General features: G+C 34.2%; 2 protein-coding genes across 2 annotated transcripts; one reads left to right on the top strand and one right to left on the bottom strand.

The window, feature by feature from the left end:
• Positions 1–817: 817 nt before the first annotated feature.
• Positions 818–10,670, bottom strand: LOC128221742 (uncharacterized). The gene is made up of 8 exons (XM_052930343.1): positions 9,891–10,670; positions 7,591–7,653; positions 7,130–7,192; positions 6,856–6,918; positions 3,690–3,741; positions 3,247–3,335; positions 2,391–2,575; positions 818–947 (listed from the first exon to the last, which is right to left on the bottom strand). The coding sequence occupies exons 1-8, from the start codon at positions 10,668–10,670 to the stop codon at positions 818–820; spliced, it is 1,425 nt and encodes a 474-aa protein (XP_052786303.1).
• Positions 10,671–13,641: 2,971 nt separating this feature from the next.
• LOC128221743 (uncharacterized) lies at positions 13,642–14,097 on the top strand. The gene has a single exon (XM_052930344.1). It carries the CDS (start codon positions 13,642–13,644, stop codon positions 14,095–14,097), a length of 456 nt encoding a protein of 151 aa, XP_052786304.1.
• Positions 14,098–15,929: the final 1,832 nt, after the last annotated feature.

Below are 15,929 nucleotides of genomic sequence, written 5' to 3' on the forward strand. Positions count from 1 at the left end.
TTGGTGATTACAGCAATTCAGAAATATATTTGCATTTGTGTAACCAAGACATAAATATTATTCTCTATTTTTCGTTTTTTATAGTTTATCTTTCTTATTTTGAAAGATATCACCAAGAACACAACGTTTATTGTTGATATGGTAGTCTTGGGCTTTCTGACACAGACACATAGTTATAGTGTCAACAAAATTTTCCAAAAATATGCAATTACTTTTTTACCCAAAATGTAATTAAATCTTTTTTTCGTAAATGTTTGTCAAATTTTTTGGCCCTAAAACATGTCACAAAGAATGTTTGTTTTATTCCGGAAAATATTTTTGCTCAAAACTAAATAAAATATAAACATTTGAAACGATTAATTTGTGGCCTTCCCCAACAACTTTTGCAATGTTAAAGGCTCGAAATAAAATTATTTAGCATGAACATTGAAATTTCAAAGATATGTTTATTTGATATCACAAAGATGAAATATAATGAGAAGTGTTAGTATGTTTTAGTAAGTCAAGTCATTATAATTGAAATCGATTTTAAGATTTATATTATCCGATAGAGATGTTAACTGGCAAAATAGTTCATCATTTGTATTGAAACAAATAAATGCTGTTATGAAAAGCTAAATTTAACCTTTCATATTCCTTAGTAGATAAACAATCCAAAACTAAACTCAATAAAGGCACAAAGGCGAAATAGATTGTAGGGAGAAAGACCACAGGCTTGTATGTCAAGTAGAATAAAACACCAAAATGCATATTATTTTAATATAGAACAGTATACTTTGGAGATAGAATATCTACAACATGAGATGTATGAAATCTACTAACCATCGACAGTCACTGTCTCTTCTAATGTCCCCGTCTGATCTATCTTTGCCTCTGTGATGCCTTTGGCTGCCAGTTCCGCTTTCATCTTCTGTTTGTATTCAAGGTAAGCCAAAGGAGTTGGCAGCCTTCAAATATACAGACAGAATATAGTCATGAACAGTAAACAATTCAGTTTGACCCAATTATGTTTTTTTTTCATTTTTTAAAAAATACACTTTCGATGTGTAAACACATCTTGTGTTATAAGATCGTGTACCAGACCCTGTTATTATATTTTTATACGATCAATATTTAACCCAATATGTGTTTCTGATATAATTCTGATAAGGCTTTCCAATCAATGTTTACTAGTCGATAAACAAGAAAGGAAAAAAAGAATATTTAATTGAACTTCAATAACAATTCATATCTATTACAAATGCCCTTACAACATGAACAACTATGTAGCAAAAAATTCGAGGTATGGAATGTCAGTGTCTGTGTTGTTAAACATGCATGAACTAAGCTATGTATGTTACTATGTTTTGTTTCTATCACATGTTCCAGAAATACACTGCAACGATTGATATCCACGAAAACAAGGTGGACGACTGGAATATTCAACCGCAGGGCGATAACTCGATTGTCTACTCAATGACGAACTTGCGTTTACATATATACAATTGTAAGAATTTGATGGACAATTGAAACAGGACATCCAACATAAGAGAAAGCCAAAATAAAGCATGTTATGCAGACATATACATGGTAAATATTTGCATTCGCATTTAATCTTGATACATATTTAAATTACAGTCACTTGTTTCTAAGGTTTCACAGTTTTTATAACTGGATTTTAGTTTCAAATTTCCATTCAAACTTATATCTTCAATGTTCTGCTTTGAATGTAAACACTTAATAACCTATGGCGTCCATTATATGACGTCATAAGAAATTATATTAAAAGGAAAGGTCATGCGATGCTCACATATTCGTAACTTGTAAGACTTAATTCTAGCGAGAAGCTCTTCATGATGGTCAGTGCAGGAAAACCAAAACAGGAAATGATTCAACTGGCGTTTGTGAACTAAGTCCAAATGGCGGTTTCGTTATGAATATGTACCTTATTTACAAAACCTGTGAAAATTTCTCAAATACAATTGCTTTATATTTCATGCTCTAACAAATTACCGTTACACAAGAAGAAAGTAATATTAGAATGTAACAGCAAACAATGACAATATTTACGGCTACCAAATTGTGAAAGAGAAAACATTATTTCCCGTTAAATTCAAATGTAAACACTAACTCTACTATAGATATATACTTCATGTAAAACTAAACATTTTTACCAAAACTATAGTACTATATAATACGCCTTCCATAACTGTTTCTATTTACTACCGCCTTTAACAGGCTGTATAGATGCCACAGATTATTACTGTAGACTAACCAGTAATACGAAATCCTTTCCATTTCTATACACTATACATTCCTTCTTCTGACTACGCCTTTAACATTCTATGAACATGCTGCTTATATTTACCGTGTGTAGACTAATCACTAATACGAACCCAAAACGCGTATACGTTCGACCCTTATATAGCGAGATGCCATTCAGAACAACGTTCCCGTTTTTCCCAACATTGAACATCTGTCCTCTCTTGAACGCCTCCTTTAACATCATACATAGGGCCAAACCATCGCTGCCGCCTTCCAGATTTCCTACGAAGGTGCCGCCTTTATACGGTTTTCCGCGAGACGGATGGTGCCTCTGCAATTAGGGTAGACGAACGTAATATCAAATAAAATTTAATTGATATAACAACTTTGTATAAATATACCATGAATTATATTCAACATTTGTCATTGCCAGTCAGCATTACTTTTAAGTTGAGTGTGCGTGCGTTTGTATATGTGTGTGTGAGTTTGTACTCGCCTGCGTGTGTGTCTGCGTATGTGTGTGTGTGCGTGTGCGTGTGCGTGTGTGTTTCTCGCCCGACATATCCAGCATGTTTCTTATATGCTTAATGTAAGGGTGGAGACATGCAGATGCGAATCTACTTAATTAGGAGTATGACAATGGAATCAAAGTATAAATTTAAAGATTAAAATAGGTCAATACATTGTATAAAATCCATTTACATCAAAGGACATGAAAGATAAAAATTCCTGTAAGTCAGCGCCGCTTAGATAGTGCAATAAGAACGCTCAATATTTTTCAGATGTTATAGTTCGCTTCTTGAAATATTGAATAAAAGTCGAGTTATCTCGCGTAGGAAGCATTACAAATCAAACTCATTTCTATGCAAATGGTTTTCTACCAACGGACGCAGACATTTTTACAACGTCGTAAAATAACTTTTTGTTTATAAAGCATTTTGCAATACTTGACGTGAAAACCATGAATGATAAATTTAATGTTGTTAACAAAAAAATGGTTACCGTCTGGATGCCATCCGGGAATGTAAAAACCAACTCGATAGACGGGTGTGTTTCGGTCTTGACCACAACTGTTCCAGTTGGCTGAGTCCCTTTGATACAAAAAATGGCTTTAATAATTGTCCGCTCAAATAATAAAACATATAACGGATTTTTGAACATCCTGGCCATTTCGGACATTAGTCGTTGTTTGAGCAACCCAATGGTTTCAACAAGCGAAATCTAACGGTTATATATACAGCTTATCCTTTTTATTTTACGTAGATTCATCTTAAGAGCAAAATGTTCCTAATAAAGTTTACCTACAGGAAGAAAATACCATACCACCAAGCACGATTAATCATTAACATTGTAACTCATAACATTAAAGATAAATATGAAATGCGGACATAAACATGCGTTGTCTATAACTGATTCTGTATAATACATTTGTAAGGATAACTTACAGTTGAGGTATTGTTGGATGTGTAGAAATTGTTTCTGTATATTTGCCCCTTCCTGAAAACAGACAATATATCAATAACTAGAATTATTCAAGATTGGACTTTGTTACCGTTTAACAACATAAATAACACTTTAAATATAGAACAATATTGATCGTTTATCATTCGACCACTTTGCAGTCGGTAAAAATTTACTTATACTTAACAAGTATTGTCCTTCAAAACAGCATATATTTAACAAATATTGTCCTTCAATTAAGCATATATTTAACAAGTATTTTCCTTCAATTAAGCATATATTTAACAAGTATTGTCCTTCAATTAAGCATACATTTAACAAGTATTGTCCTACAATTAAGGATATGTTTAACAAGTACTGTCCTTCAATTAAACATATATCTAACAAGTATTGTCATTCAATAAGCATATGTTTTGTATTTTGGCGAACGTTGCATACCCTTTGAACTCGCTCCAATTTGTTGCTCGTTTGTTTTAAGACCGTCTCAGTGTCAACTATCATCTAGACAAAGCAATATAGGTTAGCAAAGGCATACGACGAAAAAATAAATCAGAGATCTAGTAACATCAATCCGGCAGTGTTATCTTTGCTTGGGCCTAAAAATAAAAGGATTGTTTAGGGTAACATCATTTTCAAAAATAGGTAGGGTAGGTAGGCTTTTTATTTTTTTTATTAGGCTTTATAAAAGAATGTTATTTTAGTCATTAGAGAATGGTGTTATAGTTATCTTCTGTCTAATGCATTCAAGGTTTTAAACTACTTATTGAAAAGCATTTATTTTTTTAGATTTTCATTTTTTTTTCAAACTGACTATAAAAACGGTAGGGTCGGCGCCTATTTCGTAGGAAGGTCGGGTAACCCGAACCAAATGTATTTTAGGCCTTACACAGAGCGTATGTTTGAGGTAGGATCATCGTGCAATAATATCAAGCAACATATATCTCAACATTTTAAAGTGTTGCCCGCCACGCTTATACTTATTATATGTACATCGGCCGTCCAATTGTTTTCACTTTATAGCTGTAATTGACAAAATAGATCCAGATATATGTTGTGATATAGGTCTTCTATGAACATTCAAAATATTTGGTTCTGATGTTCCCTTTTTTAAATTGAATTGTATGTTTAAGGAATGAATCACAGGGTTCATGTCATTATCGGGGTATGAACGCAATTGGGTTGGTCAATGTGTGTGGAGTCCGAAGGACTCCACGCGTACTTTGACCAACCCAATTGCGTTCATATCCCTGATAATGACATCAACCCCGCAATTCATTCCTTATATTTACACCAATAGTTCATTATTTCATTCAAGAATTGTTTAAAAATACTTTATTTCATTTAAGAAAACCTTTCAGTAACCCTTCTTATCCATTTGGTAAATAGAACGACCCGACTATAACCGGAAACATTTTTTTTCAAATGACGTCACTATAACGCGGGAAAAGATTAACCACTTGAAATCACTTTGAAACGTAAAATTGAAACACTTCTGGTACCAATATATTTAAGATATAATAAACTAACATTTTTAAAAATGTTGATCTAAATTTTACGGAACCTGCAGACACAATACTACCAATAACAAGATCAATAGCTTTCATGTATATTGTTATGCAATGAATTACGATCCAAACATATCCGAAGATGTTGCGTTCATCGATCGATGAACGCAATTGCCGAAAGGCAGTTCATTTAAGGAATGGAAATTGAGGTGTAAATATAAAGTGATGAATACAACATTTGACATATTTATGTTGTTACGGTCCAATGTAAAACTATATAAACCTATTCAAACAAGAACTTGAATTAAAAATAACTGCTTGTGAAACATATAATATTTATTGAGACCTATTGAGTACATTTGTCAAGTAGATTCTTTACAAATGTGCCGAAATTGCCTACATGAATATAATATACATGGCTACTAAGTATTGAAAAAACATCAATAGACATATCACGTTTAAGTATTTAGTAATTGTGTTATAAATCCTGTTTACATGCTTATTACGAATTAATTTAGTTTCATTACAACAGGATACATATACCCGAATACTCCTATTTTAATGATCGTTTTCACTTTTTGGGCTAAATACAATTTGATACATGTGGTGTTTTCCTGTGTATTTGTACGTTTGGGTCTACTGTTGAAACTTATGCGTTAAGATTGTGTATGCTTGGCTTGTCCCTGTTTATTTCATTGTATATCGATGGTGCCAAAGGGTGTATGTCAAGAAACACAGCACATGTATATGCTTGACATATCCGATTGTACGATCACGACTTGATTTATTGGCCATCATATATAAGCGGCTGAAAAATTGATGGGGGAGTTTCCTTGTTTCGCTATTACAACAATTTTATGGACAAGAAATATTTCTAGAGAACAATAATTTTCAGAGAAATTATCTAAGTGCGTTAAACTTATTTTGCACAGCTGTATGAAAAGGATTACTGCCTCATCTAAATATCCCATAATATTACAACAATTTTGTGGACAAGAACTATTTCTAGAGAACAATAATTTTCAGAGAAAATCAAGTTTGCGAATTCTTAAAATAAGTCTGAAATGTAATAACACATTTTGATTAAAAATATAACATTTAAACATAGTTTGTAATAATATATCATGGTCTGTGATCATAATAAAGAAATAATACCATTAACATTAAGATAGCACATATTAAGTGTTCATTATTTCGAATAAATGACAGCATTGATGTCAATATCTACCTTATAAGACCGTTTATAGCTTTGTTTGTTTAATATAATTTGCATAAAAGGAACTGAACACGTAATGATATATTGTTCTCTTTCGTTCTTACAGCTGCTTATGTTTATATGTTGCATAGATGTTCTCGCCCGAAGATTCGAGCACCGCACCTCCCTACAATTACACACGAACTTGTGCACTAACTGTAAACTCGCGAAAATAAAGACAAATATTATATGGCTAAACCATTCATTCCTATGTTTAATATTAAAAATTTAATTTCGTATGTGAGCATTATTTGAATACTACATTTAATATTAAATTGAGTTTATTTTGCCCGTTCTACTCCCATTTCTTTAGCATCATAAGAGGTTTGTGTATTTTTTAATTGAATATAACCTCTAACAGATTATACATATGTATTGTTTTTACTCTACCTGTTCGGATTTCTCTACGCCCTGTTTCGCTTTCAATAACTCTTGTCCGGTCTTTTTGCTTGTCTGAAAGAATCAAAGCGAAACTTAGTAGTTTTAATTATACTTTCAGTGCACATAGACTAATGCAAATGCGTTTATCGAAAACAATTTGACTTAATGTAATGTAGCCCTATATATGGGTGTTATAGCAGTGACTAATTTCCATGGTTCACGATACGTGCTTTCCCTCTTATTCTGTCCATAGGATTCAATTATTGCTTGTGTGAGGTCTAACCTTTTCTGAATGAGCTAGGTCTTGTTTCACTTGTTTCAGCTCATCACACAGTTTCTTCCTTGCCTGGAAATATGTCACAGCCGTGTTACATCAGTATGAGTTACGATTATTTTAGCAGAACTTATATACCAACGAAACAACTGAACACAAATAAGTATGTGACAATAGTTGCCAAGGTCAAAACCTTTACATAAGTGCACCAGTACAATTATGAATTTAAAAAATATGATGGAAAGATAGATAGTTTATTTTGAATACATGTTCAATAAACCACATGGCCAGGGAGAGAAATAATTTACACAAATAAACATTTACACATGCAATGCAAGTGAAGCATGTGCGGATTTCTTTTTTTAGATACAAATTTTAAGAACTTTGTTTGACAAGAATGATGCTACTATCAATACTTTCTGAAAATGTACGTGCGTTACTAAATTGGGCTCTTTCACTCGTCTACAAACCAGTTCTGTGTTATCTAAGTCTTGTTTGGCCTGGTTCAACAGTGCAGTAAGCTCCCGCCGTGTCTGAAATATTTCAAACAAGCACAGGGTATTGCATTATTTTCGTGTGTTGTTCGTGAGTCAATTAAATGCAGGTGAAAGATATAACTCAAATAATGAATAACAAACACACGAGCGCTGTACGACTACCAGTTTAATACTGAATACTTTTAACAGAAGATACTGATGATACAGATTATACAGTCATCGGGCAAGTGCATGAAATTTATAACCTTTTACAACATCGTTACAGATATGATGCAAGCATAACTCATTACAAATATGATGCAAGCCTAATTCGTTACAGATATGATGCAAGCCTAACTCATTACAAATATGATGCAAGCCTAATTCATTACAGATATGATGCAAGCCTACCTTATTAGAGATATGATGCAAGCCAAACTCATTACAGATATGATGCAAGCCTAACTCATTACAGATATGATGCAAGCCTAACTCATTACAGATATGATGCAAGCCGATCTCATTACAGATATGATGTAAGCCTACCTTATTACAGATATGATGCAAGCCTAACTCATTACAGATATGATGCAAGCCTACCTTAGTAGAGATATAATGCAAGCCAAACTCATTACAGATATGATGCAAGCCTAACTCATTACAGATATGATGCAAGCCTAACTCATTACAGATATGATGCAAGCCTACCTTATTACAGATATGATGCAAGCCTAACTCATTACAGATATGATGCAAGCCTAAATTGTTACAGATATGATGCAAGCCTAACTCATTACAGATATAATGCAAGCCTACCTCATTACAGATATGATACAAGCCTATCTCATTACAGATATGATGCAAGCCTAACTCATTACAGATATGATGTAAGCCTACCTCATTACAGATATGATACAAGCCTAACTCATTACAGATATGATGCAAGCCTAACTCATTACATATATGATGCAAGCCTAACTCATTACAGATATGATGCTAGCCTAACTCGTTACTGATGCAAGCCCAACTCATAACAGATATGATGCAAGCCTAACTCATTACAGATATGATGCAAGCCTACACCATTACAGATAATATGCAAGCCTACATCATTACAGATATGATGCAAGCCTACCTCATTACAGATATGATGCAAGCCTAACTCATTACAGATATAATGCAAGCCTACATCATTACAGATATGATGCAAGCCTACCTCATTACAGATATGATGTAAGCCTACCTCATTACAGATATGATGTAAGCCTAACGCATTACAGATATGATACAAGCCTAACTCATTACAGATATGATACAAGCCTAACTCATTACATATATGATGCAAGCCTAACTCATTACATATATGATGCTAGCCTAACTTGTTACTGATGCAAGCCTTACTCTTTACTGATGCAAGCCATACTCGTTACAGATATGATGCAAGCCTAACTCATTACATATATGATGCAAGCCTAACTCATAACAGATATGATGCAAGCCTAACTCATTACAGATATGATGCAAGCCTAACTCATTACAGATATGATGCAAGCCTAACTCATAACAGATATGATGCAAGCCTAACTCATTACATATATGATGCAAGCCTAACTCATTACAGATATGATGCAAGCCTAACTCATAACAGATATGATGCGAGCCTAACTCGTTACAGATATGATGCAAGCCTAACTCATTACAGATATGATGCAAGCCTAACTCATTACAGATATGATGCAAGCCTAACTCGTTACAGATATGATGCAAGCCTAACTCATAACAGATATGATGCAAGCCTAACTCGTTACAGATATGATGCAAGCCTAACTCATTACAGATATGATGCCAGCCTAACTCATTACAGATATGATGCAAGCCTAACTCATTACAGATATGATGCAAGCCTCACTCATTACAGATAGGATGCAAGCCTACCTCATTACAGATATGATGCAAGCCTACCTTAGTAGAGATATAATGCAAGCCTAACTCGTTACAGATATGATGCAAGCCTAACTCGTTACAGATAAGATGCAAGCCTAACTCATTACAGATATGATGCAAGCCTAACTTATTACAGATATGATGCAAGTCTACAGCGGAATATGAGCTTTAAAAACAGATGCAAGCAAGTTGTTATGATGATTTTTTAATTGGCTTAGTTTGGTCGAATTGTAAATACATAAAAGCAGTATATTGTTATATACTTGGGCAGCTATACGTAATTATAACTTAAATTCCATGCCGGCATTAACGGTATTAAGCACTTCAACAACGGACACCATACGCCATACCTTGTTTATTTCTATTTTGGATTCGAAAATATCGCTGAAATTTCCATCGTTGCTCCCCATAGCTTCTTTTTGTTGTTCACACACTTCCTCCAAATCCTCAAACACACATTTCAGAATAACTTTGTTTTGTTTAAAGTAAAACTTGTTAAACGTATGTTTGTCTTTGATTTCTTTGAGGTGGGATCTAACTTCCGAAACCTCTTTCTCAAAATGTCTGCTCATTAGGTACAAGTAACCAACCATATTATTGCCAACAAAATCATCAATTTTACTTTTTTCACTGTCACACCACTTGGTTTTCACATCACACGTCTCAGTTATGCGGGAATGGTTGCTCATGTTTTCGTCATGTGTCTTTGTTATTCCGTCTCTTATACCACTTGTCAATTCATCTACACGTTGTTTAATTTGATTTCCTAATTCCATGCATTCTTGCACACATTTATCAGCATTATTCGTAGCGATTGTTTTCTTATCTTCTGATTCATCATGCAAAAGCAGAATTTCTTCTTTTACCTCATTCAAAGCTGACTTCATTTTGTTGACTTTCTCAAAATCAATGGTAACAGCTTCGTGCAGCAAGTCCACGACGTCATGTACGCAGTCAAGATGTCCTGAATGAAGGCATCTGCCACAAATCATGGACTCATGTGTTTTACAAAGAAATATAGCTCTCTCTGTCGGATGCTGCTTACATCTTTCTTTTGTTATGTCCCGCTTAGTGACTGTAGGGATTTCATTGTTTTCCTCATTCATAATGCCATTGTCAGTTTGAAACATCGTTCCTGTCTTGTGAATATCTAAACAAGTTTCTCCAACGTATCCGTAGGTTTTGCAATATCCACCTGCATTTTCATTACCGCACAATATACACTGATTTGACGCGGTGCTATATATAAATGAAAGCTAAGAAGACTATTTTGATGAAATTAAATGTTCTTAAATCAACTGTGCACAAGATTATATTAAGTCAATAAACCAGTACGTTGTTATCACTAAATCGTCATTTGAGAGTATGCATTACTGATAATATTTAGATAATGACCAGGCTGATGATAAAATAACAGACTAACAATTATGTATAAAGTGAGCGCTGATTAAATTGACAAGATGAATGAAGATACTTCAACTCCGAAGCAACAACAAGTTACAAGAAAAGCATAATAATATGCATTCCTGCGTGCACTATTTGGAATGTGTAACGATCGACTTATTTATTGTTAAAAGGTTATGAATAACTTCGCCATGTTTAGGATATTAGAACAATGAAGTACCATGTGTATTTGATTATGAAAAAGACTGTGTCTTGATTTCAGTTGCAACTTCGATCTATTTTCATAAAACGTACAACACTGGAAACGTGTTTGCATTTTCTGAAAAAATAGTATAAATTGCGCATGTGCAGACATCGTGTGCACATGGTGGTCTTTTTTGTTACGAATGTGCATAAAGTTTGAGGGCTTGGTCTCTTTCGAACACCGAGATTTTGAAAACACTATAATAACGCTTTTGGAAATATTGACATAGTTTTAGAATTTCATTATAAATCTAGCAATTTCTTATTATGCTACATATTATTTAATTCTTCCGAATTGTATTGATTTATCTTAACATAAAATACATTAACATGGTTTTAAATATTTTTGTCAATCTTAAACACGCTTAAAGATTAATGAACCAGAGTTTCAAAATATTGTGTTTTTAGTTAAAAGATGGTCTAGTTTCAGGTTTGATACAGTATTGCGATTTGCAATAAAAGTAAGACTATCAGTAAAACAGCATCTTAATATCATCGTTGTTTCCGTCTTAAGCGTGTCTGTACAGAACCAACAACTTCTGGTTATGGCCTTGAAAGTACACACATAGGTCATTTTATTACAGTTAAGTTTCAAATGGAATTTCGTATTATTTGTTTTTCATGAACAATGAGTGGATCATTGGAAAGAATGTTCCTTAAATGCATGTCCCATTTGATAAGCGCAACGTCAATCATACAACGGATGTTGTCGGTTACACTTCTTTAAGAATAAATACACAATTGCTGAATATATTGTTAATATCTAATCGTAATGATTTTTTAAAATGCAAATATAAGTATTGAACGCATATTTTCTCGCGTTTGTGCTGTATGAACGCACTAGGGCAAGCAAAGAATGGTAAAGAAGCGCTAGTAAATTCACCAAAAAATTAAAGATACATGGAAATCAAAGTATTCTTCGAAATATTATTTTCTTGAGGACTATTTGACGTTTACTTTTGAGAACTACCGATACCTTTTACTGGACGCCCACGTCTACAGGTACCGTAGGTAATTATTCTGTCTGATATGCAAAGGAAGATTTATGCTTAATCCTATTTACGCCGTGGAATATTGGCGACACTGGAATCCTGACGCACAATTTTATCCTGTCACATTCATAAAAATCGGTCCGATAACCAGGTGCCGTGTAAATTTTAGTTTATTTGGTTAGTTGACCACGTGATGTCTATCTACAGTCAGTTGGTCATGTGACCACGAAAAAGGACTATTTTTTATTCTGAAATGTCAGAGGAAATGCACAAATAGTGTTCTAGTATCTTATCAATAGTGCGCGAACAACCGACCTCAACAATCACTTGCCCACCAATCTGCATAATAATGACACTGGCAAAACAATCAATCGACCAGAAAATCTACATGTGACGTGAACATCTTACCCCAACCGCCTTCGGCTCATCCGATAATTTTCTCGGCCTTGCCAGATAAACTTCCTCCATCCACGGCACTAACCTAGTATTCTCTATATATCGACTGCTGACAATCTAGTTTCTCCACATGACTGTAGCATTATTTTCCAGCTCTGTTGTAAGATTTTGTAGTCTTTGTACTGTATTTAACGTTTGACTACGTCTTTACAAATTAAGATAAAAATGAGGTTGAATATCAGGGCTGTGACATTTCAACGGTACATCGTTTAATCGTAGTCGTACGTGGTCAATACGATTGTAGAGAATCGCGTCCTTCGCGGCCATGTGCTAAAACAGTTTGTGGCACATTAATCGATTAATTTTACTAATCGTAACATAACTGAAGAACAAAAATACCTAAATCGAGTAAATTTTGTCGAGCGTGTATGTTTTAATCAATGTACGCAAATTTGCTGTACAACTGTGGTGCTAGTATCATCTGCAAATTCAACATCAGGCGTGTATAATAATATTGCAAATAAATGTTCAATCTTGGCAAATATTAAAAACTCAATCCGCTTCACTTCAAATTGACTCATTTGGCATGCTTAAATAAAGTGACGAGCTCCAAATGCGGTAAATGTATTCGTTCTTACAACCTTAAACATCTACAAATATATGGACAAAAGGGCATGACCCAAATACAAAATTGAATGAGTTTGATGTTTCCTTGACCATGACTGTTTACTTATCCGTATACCCTTTGACCCACATATTTCGTATATTTTATAACAAGGACACTGAGAGTAAAACCATTTATTGGTCAGCATATACATTGGTACTGCTAGAGTCATGTGAGTATGTCTGTGGGAGAAGTGCGTTTGTGTGTGTGGGGGTCAAATATGAGTCTTTCACTTATATATCTACAACACTTGTTTTGAAGAAGCTATGGACCTTGGTTCATGATTCAAATAAACGTTTTGATGAGAAAATCAATACCATTGATGAAAAGGTTGAGCACCTGGACTTTCGGCAATCTAAAATACAGTCAAACATAGAAGCTTTAGAACAACAAAATTTAAGGATGAAAAACGAGTTGGTTTATATGAAATCTCAAAGCATGAGAAACAATCTGATCTTTGGTGGAATAGAAGAGGGTCCGGAGGAAAAACAAGCTGACACAGAGGTCAAGTTTCGTGAATTTCTAAAATCTAAACTAAATCTGGCACAGGAACTGGTTACTGCAATGAAGATTGAACGTGCTCATCGTATTGGTGCTCATAACCAGAATGGGGGTAATCCACGTCCTCGCAACATTGTGTGCAAATTCACCGAATTCAAGGATCGCGAAACGGCCCGAAAGCAAGGTCGGCAGCTGAAAGGCACAACCTTCTTCATAAGTGAGCAGTTCCCTGCTGAAATCATGGAAGCACGACGGAGGCTTCTACCTAAACTAAATGCGGCCAAGCAAGCCGGAAAACGGACCTGGCTAGTGTATGACACGCTTTACGTTAATGGGAGCCCGGTAACATCTGATTAGGATACATCGGAGAATGAACTAAAAATACTTGTCTGGAATTGTAATGGTCTAACGGAAAATAAACTGTCTGACGAAGATTTTCTTAAGATATTTACAAAACATAATGTTGTAATTTTATCTGAATCATGGATTGATTCTTGCTCTAGTTTAAATGTTGAAGGGTTTAAGTGTTATAACTTTTTTAGAAAATATAAACATAAAAAGGCAAAAAGACATAGTGGCGGCATAGTTATTTATGTGAAAAATGAAATAAGTAAAGGAATATCAATTGTTAGGAATCATTTTGACACTATTGTATGGTTGAGAATTGATAAAAAATACTTTTTAATGGATGATGATATATATTTATGTTGTCTGTATTTATGGGCAGACGATTCACCAATTAACTCTGTATATGATGTAGATTTGTTCGATATTGTAAGTGATGATATGTATCATTTTGAAAATCAAGGGAAAGTATTGCTAGTCGGAGACTGGAATTGTAAAGTAGGTGATAGGCCAGATCATATTTTGCACGATAATGTAATATCTGATTTAGACTCGGAGGACTATTTACCTGACGAAACTAGAGTACGGGCCTCTCAAGATCAATTATGTAACACACGAGGGTCTCGCATGCTTGATTTTTGTAAGGCCACTAATATGCGCATTGTAAATGGGAGACTAGGAAAGGATAATAACAAAGGATCATATACATATTTCAGTCGTAATGCATGTAGCACTATTGACTACTTAGTGATGAGAGAAATCGATTTTCCAATCGTAAGGCATTTTGAAGTAGGTCCGTTTAATGCTTTCAGTGATCATGCACCGTTATTATTTGAGATTCGAGTTTATGAGCGTAAACTAGATACTACCCCGCGGCCTAATATTGAGACAAGTCATACATATTATAATTGGTGTGAAAACAATAAACCCCTATTTAGAAGAGATTTGATAGCGAATCTAAATACTATGAATACTATATTCAACGATTTGCACTCTTCAAGGCCATGCGACATTGAATTTCGTCTGTCGTGCTTAAAAGTGAAGACCCATATTTTAAGAAAACGTATTTATTGCAAAGCGATAGTAATAGTTACATAAATATATCCTCTAATGCCTGGTTTGACCACGAATGTTTTACGGTCAAAAAGGCGTATTTAGAGGCACTAAATAACCTTAACGTATATAAATCTGAATTAAATAGATCAGTTTTGTGTCATAAAAAGTGTGCATTTAAAACACTTGCTAAAAAGAAAAAGAGAGCGTATAGAACGCGTTAAGCTAAAGAATTGTACGAGTTGCGAAGTAAAAACCCAAAAGAATTCTGGAACCACTTTAAATCTAAGAAACCCAGTTTTTCAGACAATATTGACACCGAAACATTAAAGGAATACTTTGCCGGTCTGTTCAATGATATACGCTCTACACAAATAGACGAAATAGATAATTTTATCAACGATACTGATTTTAATATCGATGATCCCACATTTGAGGCACTTAACGCTGCCATAACTCCTGAGGAAATTCGTCTTGCTGTAAAAGGCATTAAACGTAATAAATCCTCATGTCCGATTGATAATTTACTAAATGAGTTTTTATCGATACTAAAGATATTTTAGTCGGTCATTTAACGGACTTGTTTAACATCATTCTCGACGGAGGTTATTTCCCTTTGTCTTGGTCATACGGTTTCGTCGTACCGATACATAAGAAGGGTGACGTTAATGACCCAAACAATTATAGAGGCATTACCTTAGTTAGTAATCTAGGAAAAATATTTACACGTGTGCTCACTAAAAGAGTCGAAAATTGGTACGATGAAAATAACTTGAGAATGGGTTTTTAGA

The sequence above is a fragment of the Mya arenaria genome, chromosome 16 (assembly GCF_026914265.1).
Source record: "Mya arenaria isolate MELC-2E11 chromosome 16, ASM2691426v1".
In the NCBI taxonomy this organism is placed as follows: Eukaryota; Metazoa; Mollusca; class Bivalvia; order Myida; family Myidae; genus Mya; species Mya arenaria.

Bases quoted from the DNA above. Each gene is read 5' to 3' on its own strand.
- LOC128221742 (XM_052930343.1), bottom strand. From the start codon at position 10,670: ATGTTTCAAACTGACAATGGCATTATGAATGAGGAAAACAATGAAATC. The intron at 6,919-7,129 runs GTTAGACCTCAC...TGATTCTTTCAG, and splicing joins ACCTAGCTCATTCAGAAAAG to ACAAGCAAAAAGACCGGACA. The intron at 948-2,390 runs GTATACGCGTTT...GTATATTTGAAG, and splicing joins TCGCTATATAAGGGTCGAAC to GCTGCCAACTCCTTTGGCTT.
- LOC128221743 (XM_052930344.1), top strand. From the start codon at position 13,642: ATGAAAAACGAGTTGGTTTATATGAAATCTCAAAGCATGAGAAACAAT.